At 37.5% G+C, this 16,328-nt stretch overlaps 2 protein-coding genes across 2 annotated transcripts; both read right to left on the bottom strand.

Moving 5' to 3' along the window:
- Positions 1-2,070: 2,070 nt before the first annotated feature.
- Positions 2,071-3,762, bottom strand: LOC114480847 (uncharacterized). Its single transcript, XM_028475271.1, has 5 exons — positions 3,529-3,762; positions 2,712-3,422; positions 2,368-2,484; positions 2,262-2,275; positions 2,071-2,184 (listed from the first exon to the last, which is right to left on the bottom strand). The coding sequence occupies exons 1-5, from the start codon at positions 3,575-3,577 to the stop codon at positions 2,071-2,073; spliced, it is 1,005 nt and encodes a 334-aa protein (XP_028331072.1). The 5' UTR covers positions 3,578-3,762.
- A 4,609-nt stretch (positions 3,763-8,371) lies between these two features.
- On the bottom strand, positions 8,372-9,984 carry LOC114480203 (uncharacterized). The gene is made up of 5 exons (XM_028474117.1): positions 9,919-9,984; positions 9,176-9,823; positions 8,982-9,101; positions 8,860-8,894; positions 8,372-8,784 (listed from the first exon to the last, which is right to left on the bottom strand). Exons 1-5 carry the CDS (start codon positions 9,971-9,973, stop codon positions 8,677-8,679), a joined length of 966 nt encoding a protein of 321 aa, XP_028329918.1. The 5' UTR covers positions 9,974-9,984; the 3' UTR covers positions 8,372-8,676.
- Positions 9,985-16,328: the final 6,344 nt, after the last annotated feature.

The raw sequence follows: 16,328 nt of genomic DNA, 5'->3' as shown, positions 1-16,328 counted from the left end.
AAACATCACATTTTCTGGGAGAAACTCATGAATACAAATGATTGCAGATCATTTTTCCTGTGCTGGAGATTTGAAGTTTGAGAGAAAAACACAAAACAATAATAAGGTTAAAATAGGCTGTAATGTTGTAGCAGAGGTGTGTGAGTTTCTTTGAAGCGACACCTCGACTGACAGCACTGTTTACCTCTCAGTGCTGTGGTAAAAGCAAAAGGTGAACTTTCCACTGATGGAAACTTCTTTCAGCAGTGAATGAAACTTCAAATACAAGCTTGTAATAAACCACAGGGAGAGTTCAGTTGATCTCAGTCTGTTCTCTACACAATACACACAACCATCACAGGTCAAGGTCAAATCAACCTGTTTGAGATGGACTTAAAAATCCTGCTTAAGACTTAGAAAAAAAGTGTATTGTGGGCAAAAACCAAATGAATAAAATTCCAGTAAGAAGAGAAGCAAAAAGCATTCTCCCCAAGAAATAAATGTAGATAAAAAGTCACTGCTGTAAATCTCCTTGTGTTTAAAGTTCTGTGGGAACTGAACAAATCTGTTCCCTCCACCTTTTAAAGACAAGACTGATCCGATCAGATGGAACATTTTACAGTATGGGAAATACAAAGTGTGTCAGGTCTTTGACCAAAGTGCTGACTTCGCATAATTTGGGTAAGGCCAATGCTAGGTTAAAGCTACAGTATGTAAGTTTCAAAAAAACCTAATCATCTTTGAACATATTGTAATCCAATGTGTTCTGAGTAGACAGTGAATCCCTGCTCCTTCTCTTGGCCCTGTAAATGAACTTTAGAAATCCAGGAGCTGGATTTCAGCCAATCAGAGATCTTTCTACAAACAGAGTACTCCATGCGCTGTTTTGGGTGTTACTATTGGCTGCTTGACTGAAGTCAAGCACACTCACGTACCGTCAATAGTAAAAGTGCAATGGTGGACGTTCCAGCAGAAGTCTCCATCGCAGGCACAGGGATTACACAGCAAAGCAAAGGAAATAGGAAGACTGAGGTAGAAAAGCAACATCTAAAGACACAATTATACAAGAGAGGAATGGACCACTTTGCATCTTTGTGGATCCCCCTGACTGTGCAGGGTCTGCCTCACGTACTGGCTTCAGAGCGAGAGTGTGAACAGATCATCACAGGTAAACCTTAGAGAAGCTTGTTCAAGATGGAGAGAACAGACGCAGATTATTTTACAGCCTTAATACGGAGTGATGGTTGTCAGACTGCCCTGAGCGGCAGCTGGGATCACAACCGCCTCTGTGAGCTGTGAGACGTGCATTCAAGCCAGAACACTCTGCAAAATGTAAGATAACTGTTAATGATGGGGGTATGTGCCATTCTGATGGATCGTATGCTGAGACGGCTTTCCGAGGATATCAAGGCACTTTGAAAGAAGAAGAACTTTTCGTTTGGAGAGCTGGAGGAACGTAAACAACGCCTGGAAAAAAAAGCCAGAGTGGATACGGATAACAACGAGAGAGAGGAGGAGTAATAACAGGAACAAGGACTGCAGATGAGAACACATCCAACACAAAAGAGGGACAAAAAAAACATAATTGTGGTATGAAGAAGATAAGAATGTACGACCAGGAAAGAAACATGCTTTGATGTCAAATTTACTGTATTCAAAACGGGACGGATTTAGATAAGCAAACTGCTTTTTTCGTCTCCCTTTCCTTTGCAACCATGTCGAAAATGAACTGAATAAATTAAAAATAAAAATAAAATAAAGTCCTTAAATTTGTCACTCGTCTCTATTGAGAAAAACTCACAAAGAGCGACACACAGGATGTCGTTAAGGTAGGTTAAGTTAAGTTTGTGTTTTGAAACAGGAAGCGGAGGCAGAATTCTACATACTGCAGCTTTAAGAGAAAACTTGATGAAAATGAAAAAGAAAAACAATGTCAACCAAGTACAGCTATGCAGATGACCTGGCCATAATGAAACTGATGGTTTAAATTGGTTTTAACTGAAGGAAAAAAGAAATGCTTTCAAAGTAAAAAAAAAAAAAAAAAAAAAAAAAGTCCAAATATGCATTCCCACACACTTCTAAGTGTGTCTACTACATGTTAACACCAGAGTACACACACTCGTTCTGTCTCTGAGTGTGAGATCTTCTGGGTGGGTTAAAGCTCAAAGCAGCATAGTTCAGGTCTTCTGTGCGTTGGCTGATGTCCTGATAAGGAAGAATAAAACATGTCAGAAACGTTCAGAGGAAGTGATTTAAAAGCATGCTGAGCTATTAAAACGTACCTCTGTGACTGATGCTGAAAAAAGGACCAAAGAAGACATAAAGTGTTTATCACGAAAAAAATCCACATTTAAAGAACAAAAAGGTGAAGAGTTGTAGCTATCGTACCTGTGGATCCTCTGCTTGTTTTCTTATGCATCTTATATATTAGATAAGTTAGAACAATAACCAGTGTGGTGCTGAGAAACAAAGCTGCACTCAAGATATACTCTGGAGTTGATTTATCTGCAGGAAATCAGACACAAAGACAAAATGAGGAAATGACAGTTTTGTAGTTTGAGCATTGGTTCATAAAATTGGAAGTGAAAGGTTTTGATTTATTGGTATATTATGAAATACTGCTAATTATTTCACTTATCTAGCAATTGTTAAAGAATCTCCTAAAACTTCTATTATTGATGATTATGTATTATTACATGTTCAAAAACAAAACCAGTAATGGAGGATCTTACCTTTGAGCTCCAGTCTGGATCCATTTCCAAACACGATGCGTCCACACACAGTAACTGCACAGTAGTAGGTTCCAGCATTAGACTGATCCAGGTTGTTCAATGACAGGTTGTAGACACAGGTGTGTGTTTTATTTGTTTTCCTCTCACACTGATCACTGTTGTCACTTTGGGTGTAGATGAGACTTGAATGATGATCCTCAGAGTTCTTGAACCAGTAAACACTGGGTTCTCCATCACAGCTCCCAGTGGATGCTGTGCAATTTAGAGTCACTGATTCTCCTGGATGGATTGTCTCAGAGTCTGATTGTTGGACCAAAGCGTTAATGAAAGAATTTGCGTCTTTTACAACAACAGTGGTTCCCTCTGAAAACTGCATCTTAAACTGATAGCTGTATTTTAAACAGTAGTAAGTAGCTGAGTCTGAAGCTTTCACATCAGAAATTTTTAGGTATAAAGTGTTGTTTCTCATATTTAATGTTAAGCGTGTGTAATTCATAAATTCATCATGGAACGTTCCTTCTTTTTTATATTTATGATATGTAGAAATTATCATTGGTTGTTTCCCCAGAGGCTGTTTGTACCAAAAGATCAATGATGCATCATCATCATCATCATAGAAACACTGCAGAGTTACACTGTCACCAACATTAACTGAAATCAAACGTCTCTCCTGATACAGAGATGAGGACGATGATTGACAGGTTTCTTGAGCTGAAACATGGAGAAAAACAAACACACCATCATTTACAGCTAAAGAAAAGTCTGAGTCTCTACAAAGTGAAGAGTATAAAGTTAAAGTGTCAGAAAGAAAACTCACCGATGCTGAGCAAACAGATCAGAGAGAGGACAAAGTGTGCACAAGTCATGGTGCTGGAATTCTGGGGTTGACAGGAACTGAAGCCGCTCTTAAGAACAAGGATTACACTTGATTGGTCGGACTGAAGTGACACTGCACGCCCAACTAAGGAAACATCATCACATGTTCACTGGTAGCTTTGATGTCAGCAGGTTCTGTACATGAGCAGATTCACTGCATCCACTGATAGAAGACTTTTATATTCAACATCTGGATGTAAATCACTGAAAATACACATTAGTCACTAAGAAACACACAGCTGATGATGTTATATAATAAAACTTTATTAATGTGCTGAGACAATGATGTAAATTGTAAAACTTTATATAATTCAGGACAGCATTATTTTAAAGTATAGCATACACTTTTGCAATGTTAGGTGTTTATTGGAATCAGATGTTGTTCTAATCCATTATTAGGAAATCCACTGTTTTCTTTTTTTTCTGTTGTTGAACACTTTTTGTACTTTTAAAACTGTGTCTCACATGACTAATGCAAAGTTTCTCATCATAATTTAAACATTTACCAATAAATAGTCAGTGGTCAGTTGCTCTTTGTGTGTTTAGGTGGGACTGCATGTTTTCTACATCCTGTAAAAACCACATCAGCCTCTGTCTGCACTGACTGTTTTCCTGTTACTTTGTTTGTGTCTCTGGTTTCTCTCTGTGAATGGGTTGTAATCTAGGGTACACATAACTTTTTGATCTATTGCTCAGAGGAGTACCTGGGGTTGTTCCTTGGTGCTCACGTTTTTCAAAAACCCCCTCACAGGAGGAACATAATAGATGGATGAATAAATAATGTGAAATATATTTTCATTTAAGCTGAATATGGTTAAAAAGCCTGTGTTCTCCAAAGCCTCAAAGAATATGAAGCTTTTAATAAAAGGACTGAAAACTAATCCTATAAATATCTGAAAACCAAATACAATAACATACACAGAACCTTTACTATTTTAAAACACTGATGGTTATGTTATCCTACAGAATTTTGTCATCATATAATACATTATATATTAAATAGTTTGTGTTTTTCCAAATAGATTTATCTTACGGGACTTCCTGGTAAAATAAAGGTTTGATAACCATTTTTAGTCTTTCACAATATGTGGTGGCACATTTAATGCTTGTTTTTTTATTTTATTTTTAAAATTAGTCACAATATTTTCTTTTTCAATAAAGGTTCCTTTTTTTGACTCATTTTGTTGAAATTTCCTTTAAAGGAGGCGCAATAAAAAAAAGTCTGAGAACCATCAAGTTAGTGTCAATGATGGATGAACTGCTCTCATGCCTGTGTAATGTGAAAAGTTGACATGGCTCAGTCTATACTCTGTTCTGGAATAATCCATCACATTAAAATGTGTCCAAACTTTGTTCATTTTTCTTTCACTCATTTCTCTCATCTCCACCTCTAAGTTTCTGGGTCTGAATAAATATCTTTTCATTATTTTTTTATTAATTCAGTTTATTTCCGACATGGTTACATTCACTTTTTTTTTTTTTTTGTACATGCCGAAAAAGGAGACGAGAGAAGCAGTTTGCTTATCTGGGTCCCGTCCCGTTTTACCATCGCAAATTTACATGGGTTTACATGTCTCTCTGGTCAAACATTCTTGAGTTCTTTCTTGTGTATTCTCATCTGTAGTCAGTGTTGTCTTGTTTTTATTCCTCCTCCTCTATCGTTGTTCGTGTTGGCCTTGTTCCCTGCCAGACGTTGTTAGCATTCCTCCAGTTCAAGAATAGTTCCTCTTTCGAAGGTGTTTGGAAGTTTTTTCCCTTTTCATCCATAATGTCACCACTCGGGAATGTCTCTTTTGGACACACAAGTTTGCAGCTTGTTTTGTCTCTACGTCAAGGTTAATCCAGCTGTTGTTAGTTCTATTGGCAGTGTTGTATTTTCCACTGTTAGATTTAACTTGTATAAACACATTATTAAATCTTAGTTCATAAGCAAGGTAGTAATTTCATTGTATTATATCTTAGTTCATAAGCAAGGTAGTAATTTCATTGTACAGGAAAACGTGTTTCTAACAGCACATATGACAATAAACACTTTGAATTTAAATTTAATGTAATCTTTAATCACCCCACCACCTAGGAATTGAAATGAATAAATGACAGACCTTTTTTACTCTTGGTTTCCACATTTAATTCAGTCTCCGTAAAATAATCACAGTCTGAGTTTTGTTTCCAGTGTTTATATAGATCTGGGTCCATATCCATGATTACCATCAGTAATGTTGTTGTTTAGGTGGATCCTTCGTATTTATTTATTTTATTTATTTATTTATTCAGTTCATTTCCGACATGGTTGCATTCACAGAAATTCATTTGACATTCAGAGCAAAATCACATCATTGTTTTTTTTTTTTTTTTGTCCTTTTTCATGCCGGAAAGGGCGACGGAAAAAAGCATTATGCTTATCTAGATCCGTCCCCTAATTTGAACACAGATAATTTTACATCCAACCTCGTTTCTTCCCCCTTTTTTTTTTTTTTTTTTTTTTTTTTTTTTGTGATGTGTTCTCGTCTGCAGTCATTGTTCCTGCTGTTACTCCTCATCACAGTCTTTTTCCCCCGTATTTCCACGAGCTTTCTTTTCCAGTCGTTGTTTACGTTCCTCCAACTCTCCAAACGTGAAGTTCTTCTTCTCTCTGAGAACCTTCATATCCTCTGAGAGTCGCCTCAGCTTACGATCCATCCGGAAGGCACATGCACAGACACATACCCCCATCATTAGCAGTCCAAAGATCATGACTCCTAGCAGATAGATTTTTACTCGTATTGTCTCTCTCCCTCCCTTCCTGTTCAATGTGCTTAGCTGACTCAGCTGAGTCTGCTCCCAGATGAGTTACATACAAATCTAAAATATATCAGCAACCAATAGGAAGCTCGCTCCCATCATTCACTTTTATCTATCCTCAAATCTTTGGTGTCCAAATGCAAATTTCAGTATTTGTTTTTTTTTTTTTTGCACCACTTATGTTCACCCCTGGTTATGGTCCTCCTTGTGTAATTCACCCTCTGTTCTGTTTGTGTGTTGATTCACAGTGATTGAGTAGTTTTTCCTGTTTCTACTGAAGTGTTTCTCATTCCTTGATTGCCTTTCCTGCACTATCCCAGGAGTGTTTGTTCACAATCTGTTTGCTGTTGGATTGTCCTTCAAGTCTTGAAGTATAGCTTCTCATGTTCCCAGGTTCTTCTAATGTGTTTTTTTGTGTTTTTCCCTGAGACCATTATTCTGATTACTGTTTGGACACTTTTTCACTCTTCAGTTTTATTGTGTAAAGACACTTCCTGTTTTCCTGTTACAAAACAACTCTGCACCCCCTCGACTCCAGCACCTCACCTCTCTGACAGAATAACTATGGCACTTTTTTTGCATTGCTGTATACCATATTAGTTTCATCTCTTGTACAATAAATCAATGAGCAGGAAAAAGTTGTGTTACTGTAGTTATTATTGAAAAGAAAAAGTTATAGTCCCATTGCATCATATTCAACAATGAAAAGAACTAATAACTAGTGTTTGTTTTGAGAACAAATTTTTATTTAGTTTTAGCCATAGTCTTTTTTTATTAAATTTGACTTTGATTAAGTCATCAGAATTATTATAGTTTAGTTATAATCACTAAATGACAAGGAGATTTTAGTCCACTAGAATATGAAACATAGTTTATGCAATGTTTTAAAGATTCAACTACCATTGTTTAACCTGATATGGAACAATATTATTTTTTGTAAATACACAAAGAAAGAGTCTTCTTATATCTACAAACACAATCAGCTTACTCCCTATTGGATCACTTAACGACTTGTCCCGCCTTCCACACAGTAAAAGTAAACTTTGTTCTGATAGGATTTCGTCCCATGTGACAAAATTACATTTTAGTTTTTATTAGTTAACCAACAAAACCACAAATTAGTTCATCGTTCATCGGCTCTACATTAACCAGTGAGTGGCTTGGATTTCATTGCGCCTCTGCACATTTTCTGGATTCACCAGAGCTGCACTCGGATGAGAGTCGCTTTCAGCGCTACTTCCGTCTCTCTCGTGCCCAGTTTGACAACCTGCTGACCCGCATCGGCGTGCGCATCTCCGACTAGGACCCCAACTATAGGCGCTATATTCCAGCAAAGAGCGCCTATTCAACTGTCTCCACCTCCGGTTAGTGTTTTTTTCTTCTTCTCATTATTCTGAAACATCATGGTTGGGGAACGCTCTTGATTGGTCGACGTGCCGTGATATGCCCCAAAAGTTCAAGAATCCCAACTCCAGCATTGGCCGCGTTGGAGGCGCCGGACGCACGCTTAAAGGCCCCGCCGCGTGAAAAAGCTTCAAAACGCGCCGCACAGGAGGCGCGGGATTCACAGCGGAACCTCCAACGCTCCCTAGAAGCATGTCCACCATGTATTGTGAATGTATACCTGCCGCTTTCGTTGCTTTCCACGTGTTTGGTGTGAACGCTACGTTCAGACAACAGGTCATTATGCACAATTCAGATTCAGATTTTTGTGTACATGTTCATATTACACAATAAGTGCAACTTCAATCAGTTTACAGAAGGAACTGAATCTGAACCACATGCGCAAAAATGATTCTGAGGTAATACGTGACGATACAGGCCATTCAAACAGCAGTGGCATTGAAAAATATTTAGATACAGTACATATCGGATTTCAGGGCACATATGAAAGAAGCCTCAGTCGTAATTAAAAAAATCTTATTTGTGCAATGTGAACGGTCATTAACAGCTCGGATACAATTTGCATATGGGCAAAAAAAAAAAATTTGAATTGGGTCGTATTTGCCTGCAGTCTGAGTGTAGCCTCACATGAACTACAGTAAAGCTCAACAAAATGAGGCAATTGGAAGCATAAACTGATTTGAACTTATTTTTATTCAACAACAATCCCTATTCACGTCTTAGCTACACCTAAACACAATTATATAAAATTTATACACATATCTCAATGAATATTTCCAAAGCACGGGAAACAATTTACAGAGTAAAAATTAGAAGAAATGAAATTATCATGAAGTAAAACCATAACATTGAGCTGCAGATATATTGATTAAAAAAGATTAATTATCAGAGAGACTAAAACTATCTAATTTTTCACTGTAGAGTACACACACTCAGTTTTGGTGATGTTTCGTTTCCGTCCTGTTTTGCTCACTTGAATAACATTTAAAGCTGCATAGTGAAGGATTTCCTCCTAGAAACAAACACATGAATCCATTACCAGTGTGCAGAAAAATACTTTAAAATACACTTTAGAGTCAGTGGTCACCTCTGTGTTTGGTGCTGATGATGATGATGACACGACTGGTCGTAAAATAAAAAAGATATAATTTAATTAGAGTCCAAAAGGTCAATATATGCAGCTTTGTGTTTAAATATGATGTCAGTTACCTGTGCGTTGGCTTTTCTTGTACAGTGTGTATAAGACGAAAGCCAATAATAGAATTAAAATGATGTTAAATGCTAAAGCTCCACCCAAGATATGCACCATCTTCAGTGAATGCTCAACAGCTGGGAAAAGTAGTAAAATCAATCAATTTGAGTTACAAAATATGTCAAAATGTAACACGAGAGAAGTTTCTCACCTTCACCGATGACCACAGTCGTGTTTCTGAAGAGTTTGTGTCCACATGAAGCAATAGCACAGAAGTTGAACCCAGCATTAATGTGATCTTTACCTTTTATCATCTCATTGTAGAGACACGTGTGATGGTTTGATCTGAGAATCCTTAAACACTGAGGGGTCAGATTTTCATGAGGGATCTTTGACTCTTTAACACTGAGTTGGTCCCAACAGCCTCCAGTGAACACTGTACAGTTCAGAGACTGGGATGCAGAACCATCGGCCGACACTTTAACGTCCAAAGCTGAACCTTTAACTCTGACTCTGGTTCCTTTCTCAAATGTCACCTTACCCAGCTCACCATGTGCACAAAAGTACGTTGCTGTGTCAGAAAACTGCACAGGTGATATTTTTATTTGATTATCACGTTCAGTAATCTCCTGTCTGAAACGTGGGTTTTCTTTAAAATCGCCATTGAAAGAAAAGAACTGACCCTGTTTATAAGCACTGGAGATGAGGTGCAGCCTCTGGTCCAATGTTTGCTTGTACAAAAAATACATCTTTGCATTGTTGTAGAAACAGGTGAGAGTCAAGTTGTCGCCGACTTTCACTACTATTAACTTTTCGTCCAGAAGAAGAGTTGAGTTCTGATTGGAAATTTCCATTAAAGCTGAAAAATAAAATTTAAAAAAGAGAGAGAAAGAATGAGTGTAATTAAATTTCACCCAAAGTACATAAATCAATTATTTAAAAAATAATGCGCACCTTTTTTGTCGAGGTTCAGCAAGATCAGTAAGAAGACCAACTGGAGAGGTGTCATCGTGTCGATGTTTGCCGTGTTGAGTGAGAAGCACCTCAATACATTCTTGTTCTCTTCACAGAGGGTGGGACTCACACTGCTGAGTGGAAACTTTACATTTCTGTTTCTTCACAGAAATCCTGTGTTTTGGTCAGACCTGAAGATTCTTAGGCAGCTCTGACGTCACCCTCAGTGACCAAAATTCTGAATTGTTTTGTATAGGTGAGACCAAACACTTTTAAGGAATGTGTACATTTAACATGATTTCCAGCTTTGTTTGCTCAAATGCAACCTCACGTTTTAAGGGAGCTCCTGCATGCAATACATTATTTTATCGTTATTATTTAATTAATCAATATATTTACTATAATTTTATTTATATATATATATATATATATATATATATATATATATATATATATATATATTTTATTCTACAAATAAACTTATTCTTTATTCTCACTCATTGGTACAAATATCATGTGATGTCATAATTTGAGTTTTTTGGCCAGATAAATTCTAATTTTATTTTCTAAAATTAGCTAGTTATCCTCTCCTTCTTTTTCTGTTCCTTTGCTAATGATGTAAAAACCACATTTCACAGTTCATCTAAAAAATATTTATAATAACTCCAAAAAGACAAAACACTTTTTATTGACTTCTGTCATAAAGTCTTCCCTTCCTAACCAATAGGTGTATTTCTACAATAATATCTTAGTCTTTCATTACAGTTTTCAGCCAAATTCTGGTGATATTAAATATTTACTTGATGTTTTATATATAAGGCTGGCATTATGCCGTCATAAGGAAGGCTGTCAATAAGTGTTGTTTGCTAAATTATGAAATCTTTGCAGCTAGTATGTCGGTATTTATTGGGTTAGGTGGAAGGATCTAGTGAGGTTAGGTAGGGTTAAACCTGATATATGCTTCTGCGTCAGGACCTATGCCATCAACGTGATGTAGCGGTTGGCCAACTGTAGTTCTGCGTCGAGGAAACACATCGCTATGCGATTGTCCGCCATGCCGCTAGAGGTTCTGTGTGTGTGTGTTTGTTTCATAGTTATAATAATAATAATTAAAAGCTCTCGTTTATCTTCCAGTCACAAAAAACAATGTTTTACATTTTTTAAGCATCTTAAAATGTAATGTATTTCTGGATTATTACTTAACTACTGTACCTAACCATGAGTGTATTGTTGGACACAAAAATGAAAACGGTTTCAAAACATAAAAACATGCAAACAAAGTATAAAAGTGTATCGAGCACACTTTTGAACGCTCCAGTCGACGGTCACGCTGAGGTCAATGGGGCTTTGACCCCGACGTAGAGTGGAGAGGGAAGCAGCGTGTTGGGAGCAGAGCAGCGGTGTAAAACTCGCTTTAAACATAACATCATGTCTGCTCCTCTGGTAGCCTCCACAGCACGTTGGTCATTGTTTACTGTTAATAAAACACACACACAAACACACTGTAGGTACAGAGACGAGGCAGAGTAGTGATAATAACAGTAAACACACACTTTTTGACTGTGATTGGCTCCGTTTGGCGGTGCTTCACGAGAGCTTTAGCCATGAAAAGAAATAATAAAACTCTGGCACTTTCTGTCCATCTCGGTTCTCTCTTTGACTCAATCTACTGTAGAAACAACTCTCGTATCGCTCCCCAAAACGATGAAACATAGCAATGTTGACTGGAAAAGCAGTGACCGGGCTGGGGTTTGGAGCCGACCAATAACAGCGCTTACGTTCCGCATCCCCTCGACGCCCAATCAGGATTTTTGGAAGGCGCTTATCAGGTTAAGGCTTGGGGGTTTACGTCAATGTAGAGCGCTTCGTGCGGCTACGGCATCGACCTGACGCAGAAGCCAGTGACCGGGGCTGAGGTTTGGAGAGGAGCAATCACAGCCCTTATGTTCTACGTCGCCTTGACATGTAGTCAGGATTTTTGGGAGGCGCACGTCACATTACAGCAGAGGGTCTATGTCTACGTAGAGCGCTAAGTGCGGCTACGGCGTTGATTTGACGCGGAGTCATATCAGGCTTTAGGGTTAGGGGTTATGGTAACAAAGGGTTAGGTTAACAAACATCACTCAATGACAGCTTTCATAACACCTTATTCATAAAAATGACAGCATGAAGTCAGCTTTATGTATAAAACTTCAAGTAAAGTGTTACCAAGATGGGTAAGGCACATTAGTGGTTTCTAAGGATACTGGACAGGGGACTCTAGGAAGAGTGTTTATGGTTCAGATAATCATGTATCCGTGAGGCTGGGATACATAACACATACACAACAACACTGCAGAAGCATCTTTTTTTAAAACCACAAAGAGAAAAGAAACGCCCACTTTTTTCACTTGAACTGTTCGTTGTGTCACCAAGCTGCAAAATAAAAAAAAATTCATCATCGCGTCAAGTATTTAGGACCATGTGTGGAATGAATGCAGCCACATATATACAAAGTTTTATATTTAACCATAGTCTGAGTTTGGCTAATGTTCCTACATGTAATGTTTTACTGGTTTTTATGATCATTCACTGGGCCTGTGGTGCTTTCAGGACCATAAGAAGAAACATATTTTTGGAGAACATGCAAACTCCACTCATTACTACACTAAGAACGTAACCTTTAAAAACTGACACACACTACATCCATCTCTGAGAAGTGACTGTTTTCAGCAGCTGTGTGGTTGACTGACAGAAGTCTGTGGTCTCATACAGGACGTGTGCAGAGTTTTCATGCACTGCTGTCACACTAGCATTGATGACCAGACTGCTTCACACCTATCACTCTGACTGTTGGATACATTAACATTAACTAAGGGTGCAGATCTGACTTGTAATGTTCATAAACAACTTGTGCGTCATACTTAAGGCCCGGGGGCCAAAACCGGCCCTTTAGAGCATCCAATTCGGCCCACAAGAGAAAAGTTGCAGAGAAAACATGAATCATTGTTAAAAAAAGACAAAACAAAAATTTTACTTCATGTCCGCAGTATTCACACCATAACAAGCAGTACAAAATGTATCACAAAATCTTTTCAAGGCAATAAGTAAAAATATGTGTGGACTCATTCTCTTTGGTTCAGAGCGCTTCATCAACCATTAGCATTAAAAAAAACTTAAAATGAATGTTTTTTTTTCTCAACTCCTGCCCTTTGCCCCTGAACCAAAATAAGTCTGACACTTCTGATATTGAAGGTTTTCATTTGCTGAAAGGTGTTGAGGCAAATATTTAAAGAGTAACTGAACCAAAAGGATTTGGCTGACATGAGTATGGGCCTGAAATTCAAAAAATGCCTTGATTATGGGTGGGGCTCCTGGAGCAGGTAAGCCATGCTCAATCTATACTATAAATTAACAGTCTATGCTACGCTAACTAGCTACTCAACACGTGTTATTCCTTTCTATTCACAATTATCTCAATCCAACTTACTCACTGCAGACTGGAGAGTCCACAGGTGCTAGTTTTTTATTGGAGAGGCTGGACCAACAGAACTAATTTGTGATGTAAGAATAACAACCAATAGCAAAATTAGAGTTTAGTTGCTGGGTTTCAAGCCAGAAGGCAGTTACTCATACAATTTAACAACAAAATGTACCAAATTGATATACTTTGACTAAATTGTCAAGAGATGGACAAGAATCAATCACCAACAGTTCTTCTTACACAAATACATTGGTTTCAACAGGAAAAATGTAGTTTTGGGATTTAGTTAGTCTTAAACACTGTAGATTGGCAAAGAATATTTGATCCAACATGGCTTGTTTTTCCCCTTAAAGAGTAACTAAGTTGATGTAAAATAAAATTTGAAGGAAGTCTAGCTGTTCACTGAGCTACTCTCACCAACTGTTCTCTGGTCTGAGATGTGACTGAGTGGGTGGAGTTGCTCAGAAACTGACGAGAAACATATTTAGCCAATGCATGTATGGGCATTGCTCTTGTTCTCTCTGTGGTTTCAACCAGGAAGTCTCTGTAGAGTCAGTACTCCATCCTCGCAGTAGGCCTTTGATCCTCAGGCTGTATCAAACTGTATGAAGTACGTTCAAGTCCCGACCACAGAAACGACACAAATGAGCCTCAATGTTCTTCTGCACTCTCCACTTTGGTCTTTCTTTGTGGCTGTCTGTTTTTAAATATTCAGATCTGGGTTTTTGTAATGAAAATAGTCATACTTGTGTTTGAGGACAAGTGTTTGGACCATTCATCAATTGACCAGTCATAGAGAAACATCTCTAACTGGAGGAATAACCATAAACCTCTGCTACAAAGGTGAGAGAGTGGAGAAAGTTTAAGGACAGATGTTTGATTTGTAAATATCCTAATATGTGGTTCCAAGAACACATTGGATTCCATAAAAAAGAAGTTAGTGGTATTTTTACTGTTTTTAGATACAGAAGAAGACTGGTTGTTTGTGTATGAGGTGAATGGGAAGCATGGAGGAGGTTCTTTACAGGTTTGGTGCTGCTTTTCAACAAATATTCAGGTAATCATCATAAATATATAATTGAAATTGTGCTAATCTTACTTCAGTAATGAGTCAAGTGCAGGAGTGACGTTTGCACATGTGGAAGTTAAACATTTCTCTAAATGATCACTTATGGAGTTTAAACATCAGATTTTCATCAGAGTTAATTTGATTTAGTTTTAGTCAGTCTTTTGACTAAAATGCAACTTAGTTTCTGTCAAAATGTAGTTATCAGGACCATTTGAGTTATAGTCTACTTTTAATCAACTAAATAGGTTCAGATATAGTCGACTAAAATATAAAAGATTAAATTACCATTCATCAACCTGACACAAGGATAGAAATGATAGATGTGATGAAATTGTAGTTTAGTTTTTATTCGGTAACAAAAATGTTCAAGCAAGTTCATTTTGTCTTCTTTTTGTGAAACAATATGTTAAAGTTTCATTTAACAAACCAAATGTTTTCAGGTTATTTACTTTAATCTCCTGACATGATTCGACTGCCAACTGTCAGTCTTCCTCAGTAGTTGCCTCTGAGGAAGGCTGACAGTTTTCTGTCAAAACATGTCAGGAGATTAAAGTAAATTTAAAAATAAATTTCCTGAAAAAAGTTGTCTGAATAAATGAAACTTAAAAATATTATTTAAAATATACACTCAATATACTTTGAGTAGTTTTCGTACACGTGTATTTTTTTCAAATAGTCTCGTTATTGTCGGTTTAAAAAAACATTAACACTGTTTTTTTATACTTTCATTACTGATCACAGCAGGTTGGAGACTTGTGTCCTAAGGTGGATGAAAGGTGCTACAATGGAACACAGTTTAACACATGGACAGGAATAGTAATGGAATCAATCCATCAACGTGTTGATTAGAAGATGCTGCAAAAAAAGATATTAAACTATATGTTAAGGTATCATTTTATTCAGTTTTTTTGCAGGAAATTTTATCTCCTCGCATGTTTCAACTGTCAACTGCCAGTCTCCCTCAGAGGTGATTGCTTTGATGCATCCCTACACATGTCAGGAGTTAAAATATCCTGAAAAAAAGTTGTCTGAATAAATTAAGTCACTGACTGTGATTTTAGAGCGTCAGAGGAATCTTCAGGTCTGACCAAAACACAAGATTCCTGTGAAGATACAGAAATGTAAAGTTTCCACTCAGCAGTGTGAGTCCCACCCTCTGTGAAGAGAACAAGAATGTATTGAGGTGCTTCTCACTCAACACGGCAAACATCAACACGATGACACCTCTCCAGTTGGTCTTCTTACTGATCTCGCTGTTCCTCGACAAAACAGGTGCGCAAAACAATTAAAAACCATTGATTATATATTAAAGTTAATAATTTCTTTATTAATAATATTCTGCTTCTATTTGAAATTGAACTACACCCTTCAGGAAGTTTGAAAGCTTCTCCTTTTCTTCTTTACAGCCTTTTCCGAACACACAACTGTTCATCAGGACAAAGGCTTCATAATAGTTGATGTTGGTAACAACCTGACATGTTTTTGTTCTTATAAGAATGCAAACCAATATTTTTGGTACAAGCAGACATTGGACCAGAGGCTGGAGCTTCTCGCTACCATCAACAAACACAGCACAACCAGTCATTTCTATGGCGATTTTAAAGATAACCGACGTTTCAGCCTCGAGATAAATCAAAGTGATAATTACCTAAAAATATCACCTGTGCAGCTTTCTGACACAGCAACGTACTTTTGTGCACACGGTGATCAGGTTAATGTGACATTTGATAAAGGAATCAGAGTCACAGTTAAAGGTTCAGCTTTGGATGTTAAAGTGTCGGCCGATGGTTCTGCATCCCAGTCTCTGAACTGTACAGTGTTCACTGGAGGCTGTTGGGACCAACTCAGTGATAAAGAGTCAAAGATCCCTCATGAAAA

Source organism: Gouania willdenowi, chromosome 18, assembly GCF_900634775.1.
Source record: "Gouania willdenowi chromosome 18, fGouWil2.1, whole genome shotgun sequence".
Classification (NCBI taxonomy): domain Eukaryota; kingdom Metazoa; phylum Chordata; class Actinopteri; order Blenniiformes; family Gobiesocidae; genus Gouania; species Gouania willdenowi.
Note: the sequence above shows the minus strand (reverse complement) of the source record. Positions and strands in the feature narration are given on the sequence as shown.

What these genes read in the sequence shown, in the direction of transcription:
- LOC114480847 (XM_028475271.1), bottom strand. Translation starts at nt 3,577, where the DNA reads ATGACTTGTGCACACTTTGTCCTCTCTCTGATCTGTTTGCTCAGCATC. An exon ending in GATCTGTTTGCTCAGCATCG is followed by an intron (nt 3,423 to 3,528) that starts GTGAGTTTTCTT and finishes TCCATGTTTCAG; the next exon opens with CTCAAGAAACCTGTCAATCA. An exon ending in ATCCAGACTGGAGCTCAAAG is followed by an intron (nt 2,485 to 2,711) that starts GTAAGATCCTCC and finishes GATTTCCTGCAG; the next exon opens with ATAAATCAACTCCAGAGTAT.
- LOC114480203 (XM_028474117.1), bottom strand. Translation starts at nt 9,973, where the DNA reads ATGACACCTCTCCAGTTGGTCTTCTTACTGATCTTGCTGAACCTCGAC. An exon ending in GCTGAACCTCGACAAAAAAG is followed by an intron (nt 9,824 to 9,918) that starts GTGCGCATTATT and finishes TTTATTTTTCAG; the next exon opens with CTTTAATGGAAATTTCCAAT. An exon ending in CATCAGCACCAAACACAGAG is followed by an intron (nt 8,785 to 8,859) that starts GTGACCACTGAC and finishes GTTTGTTTCTAG; the next exon opens with GAGGAAATCCTTCACTATGC.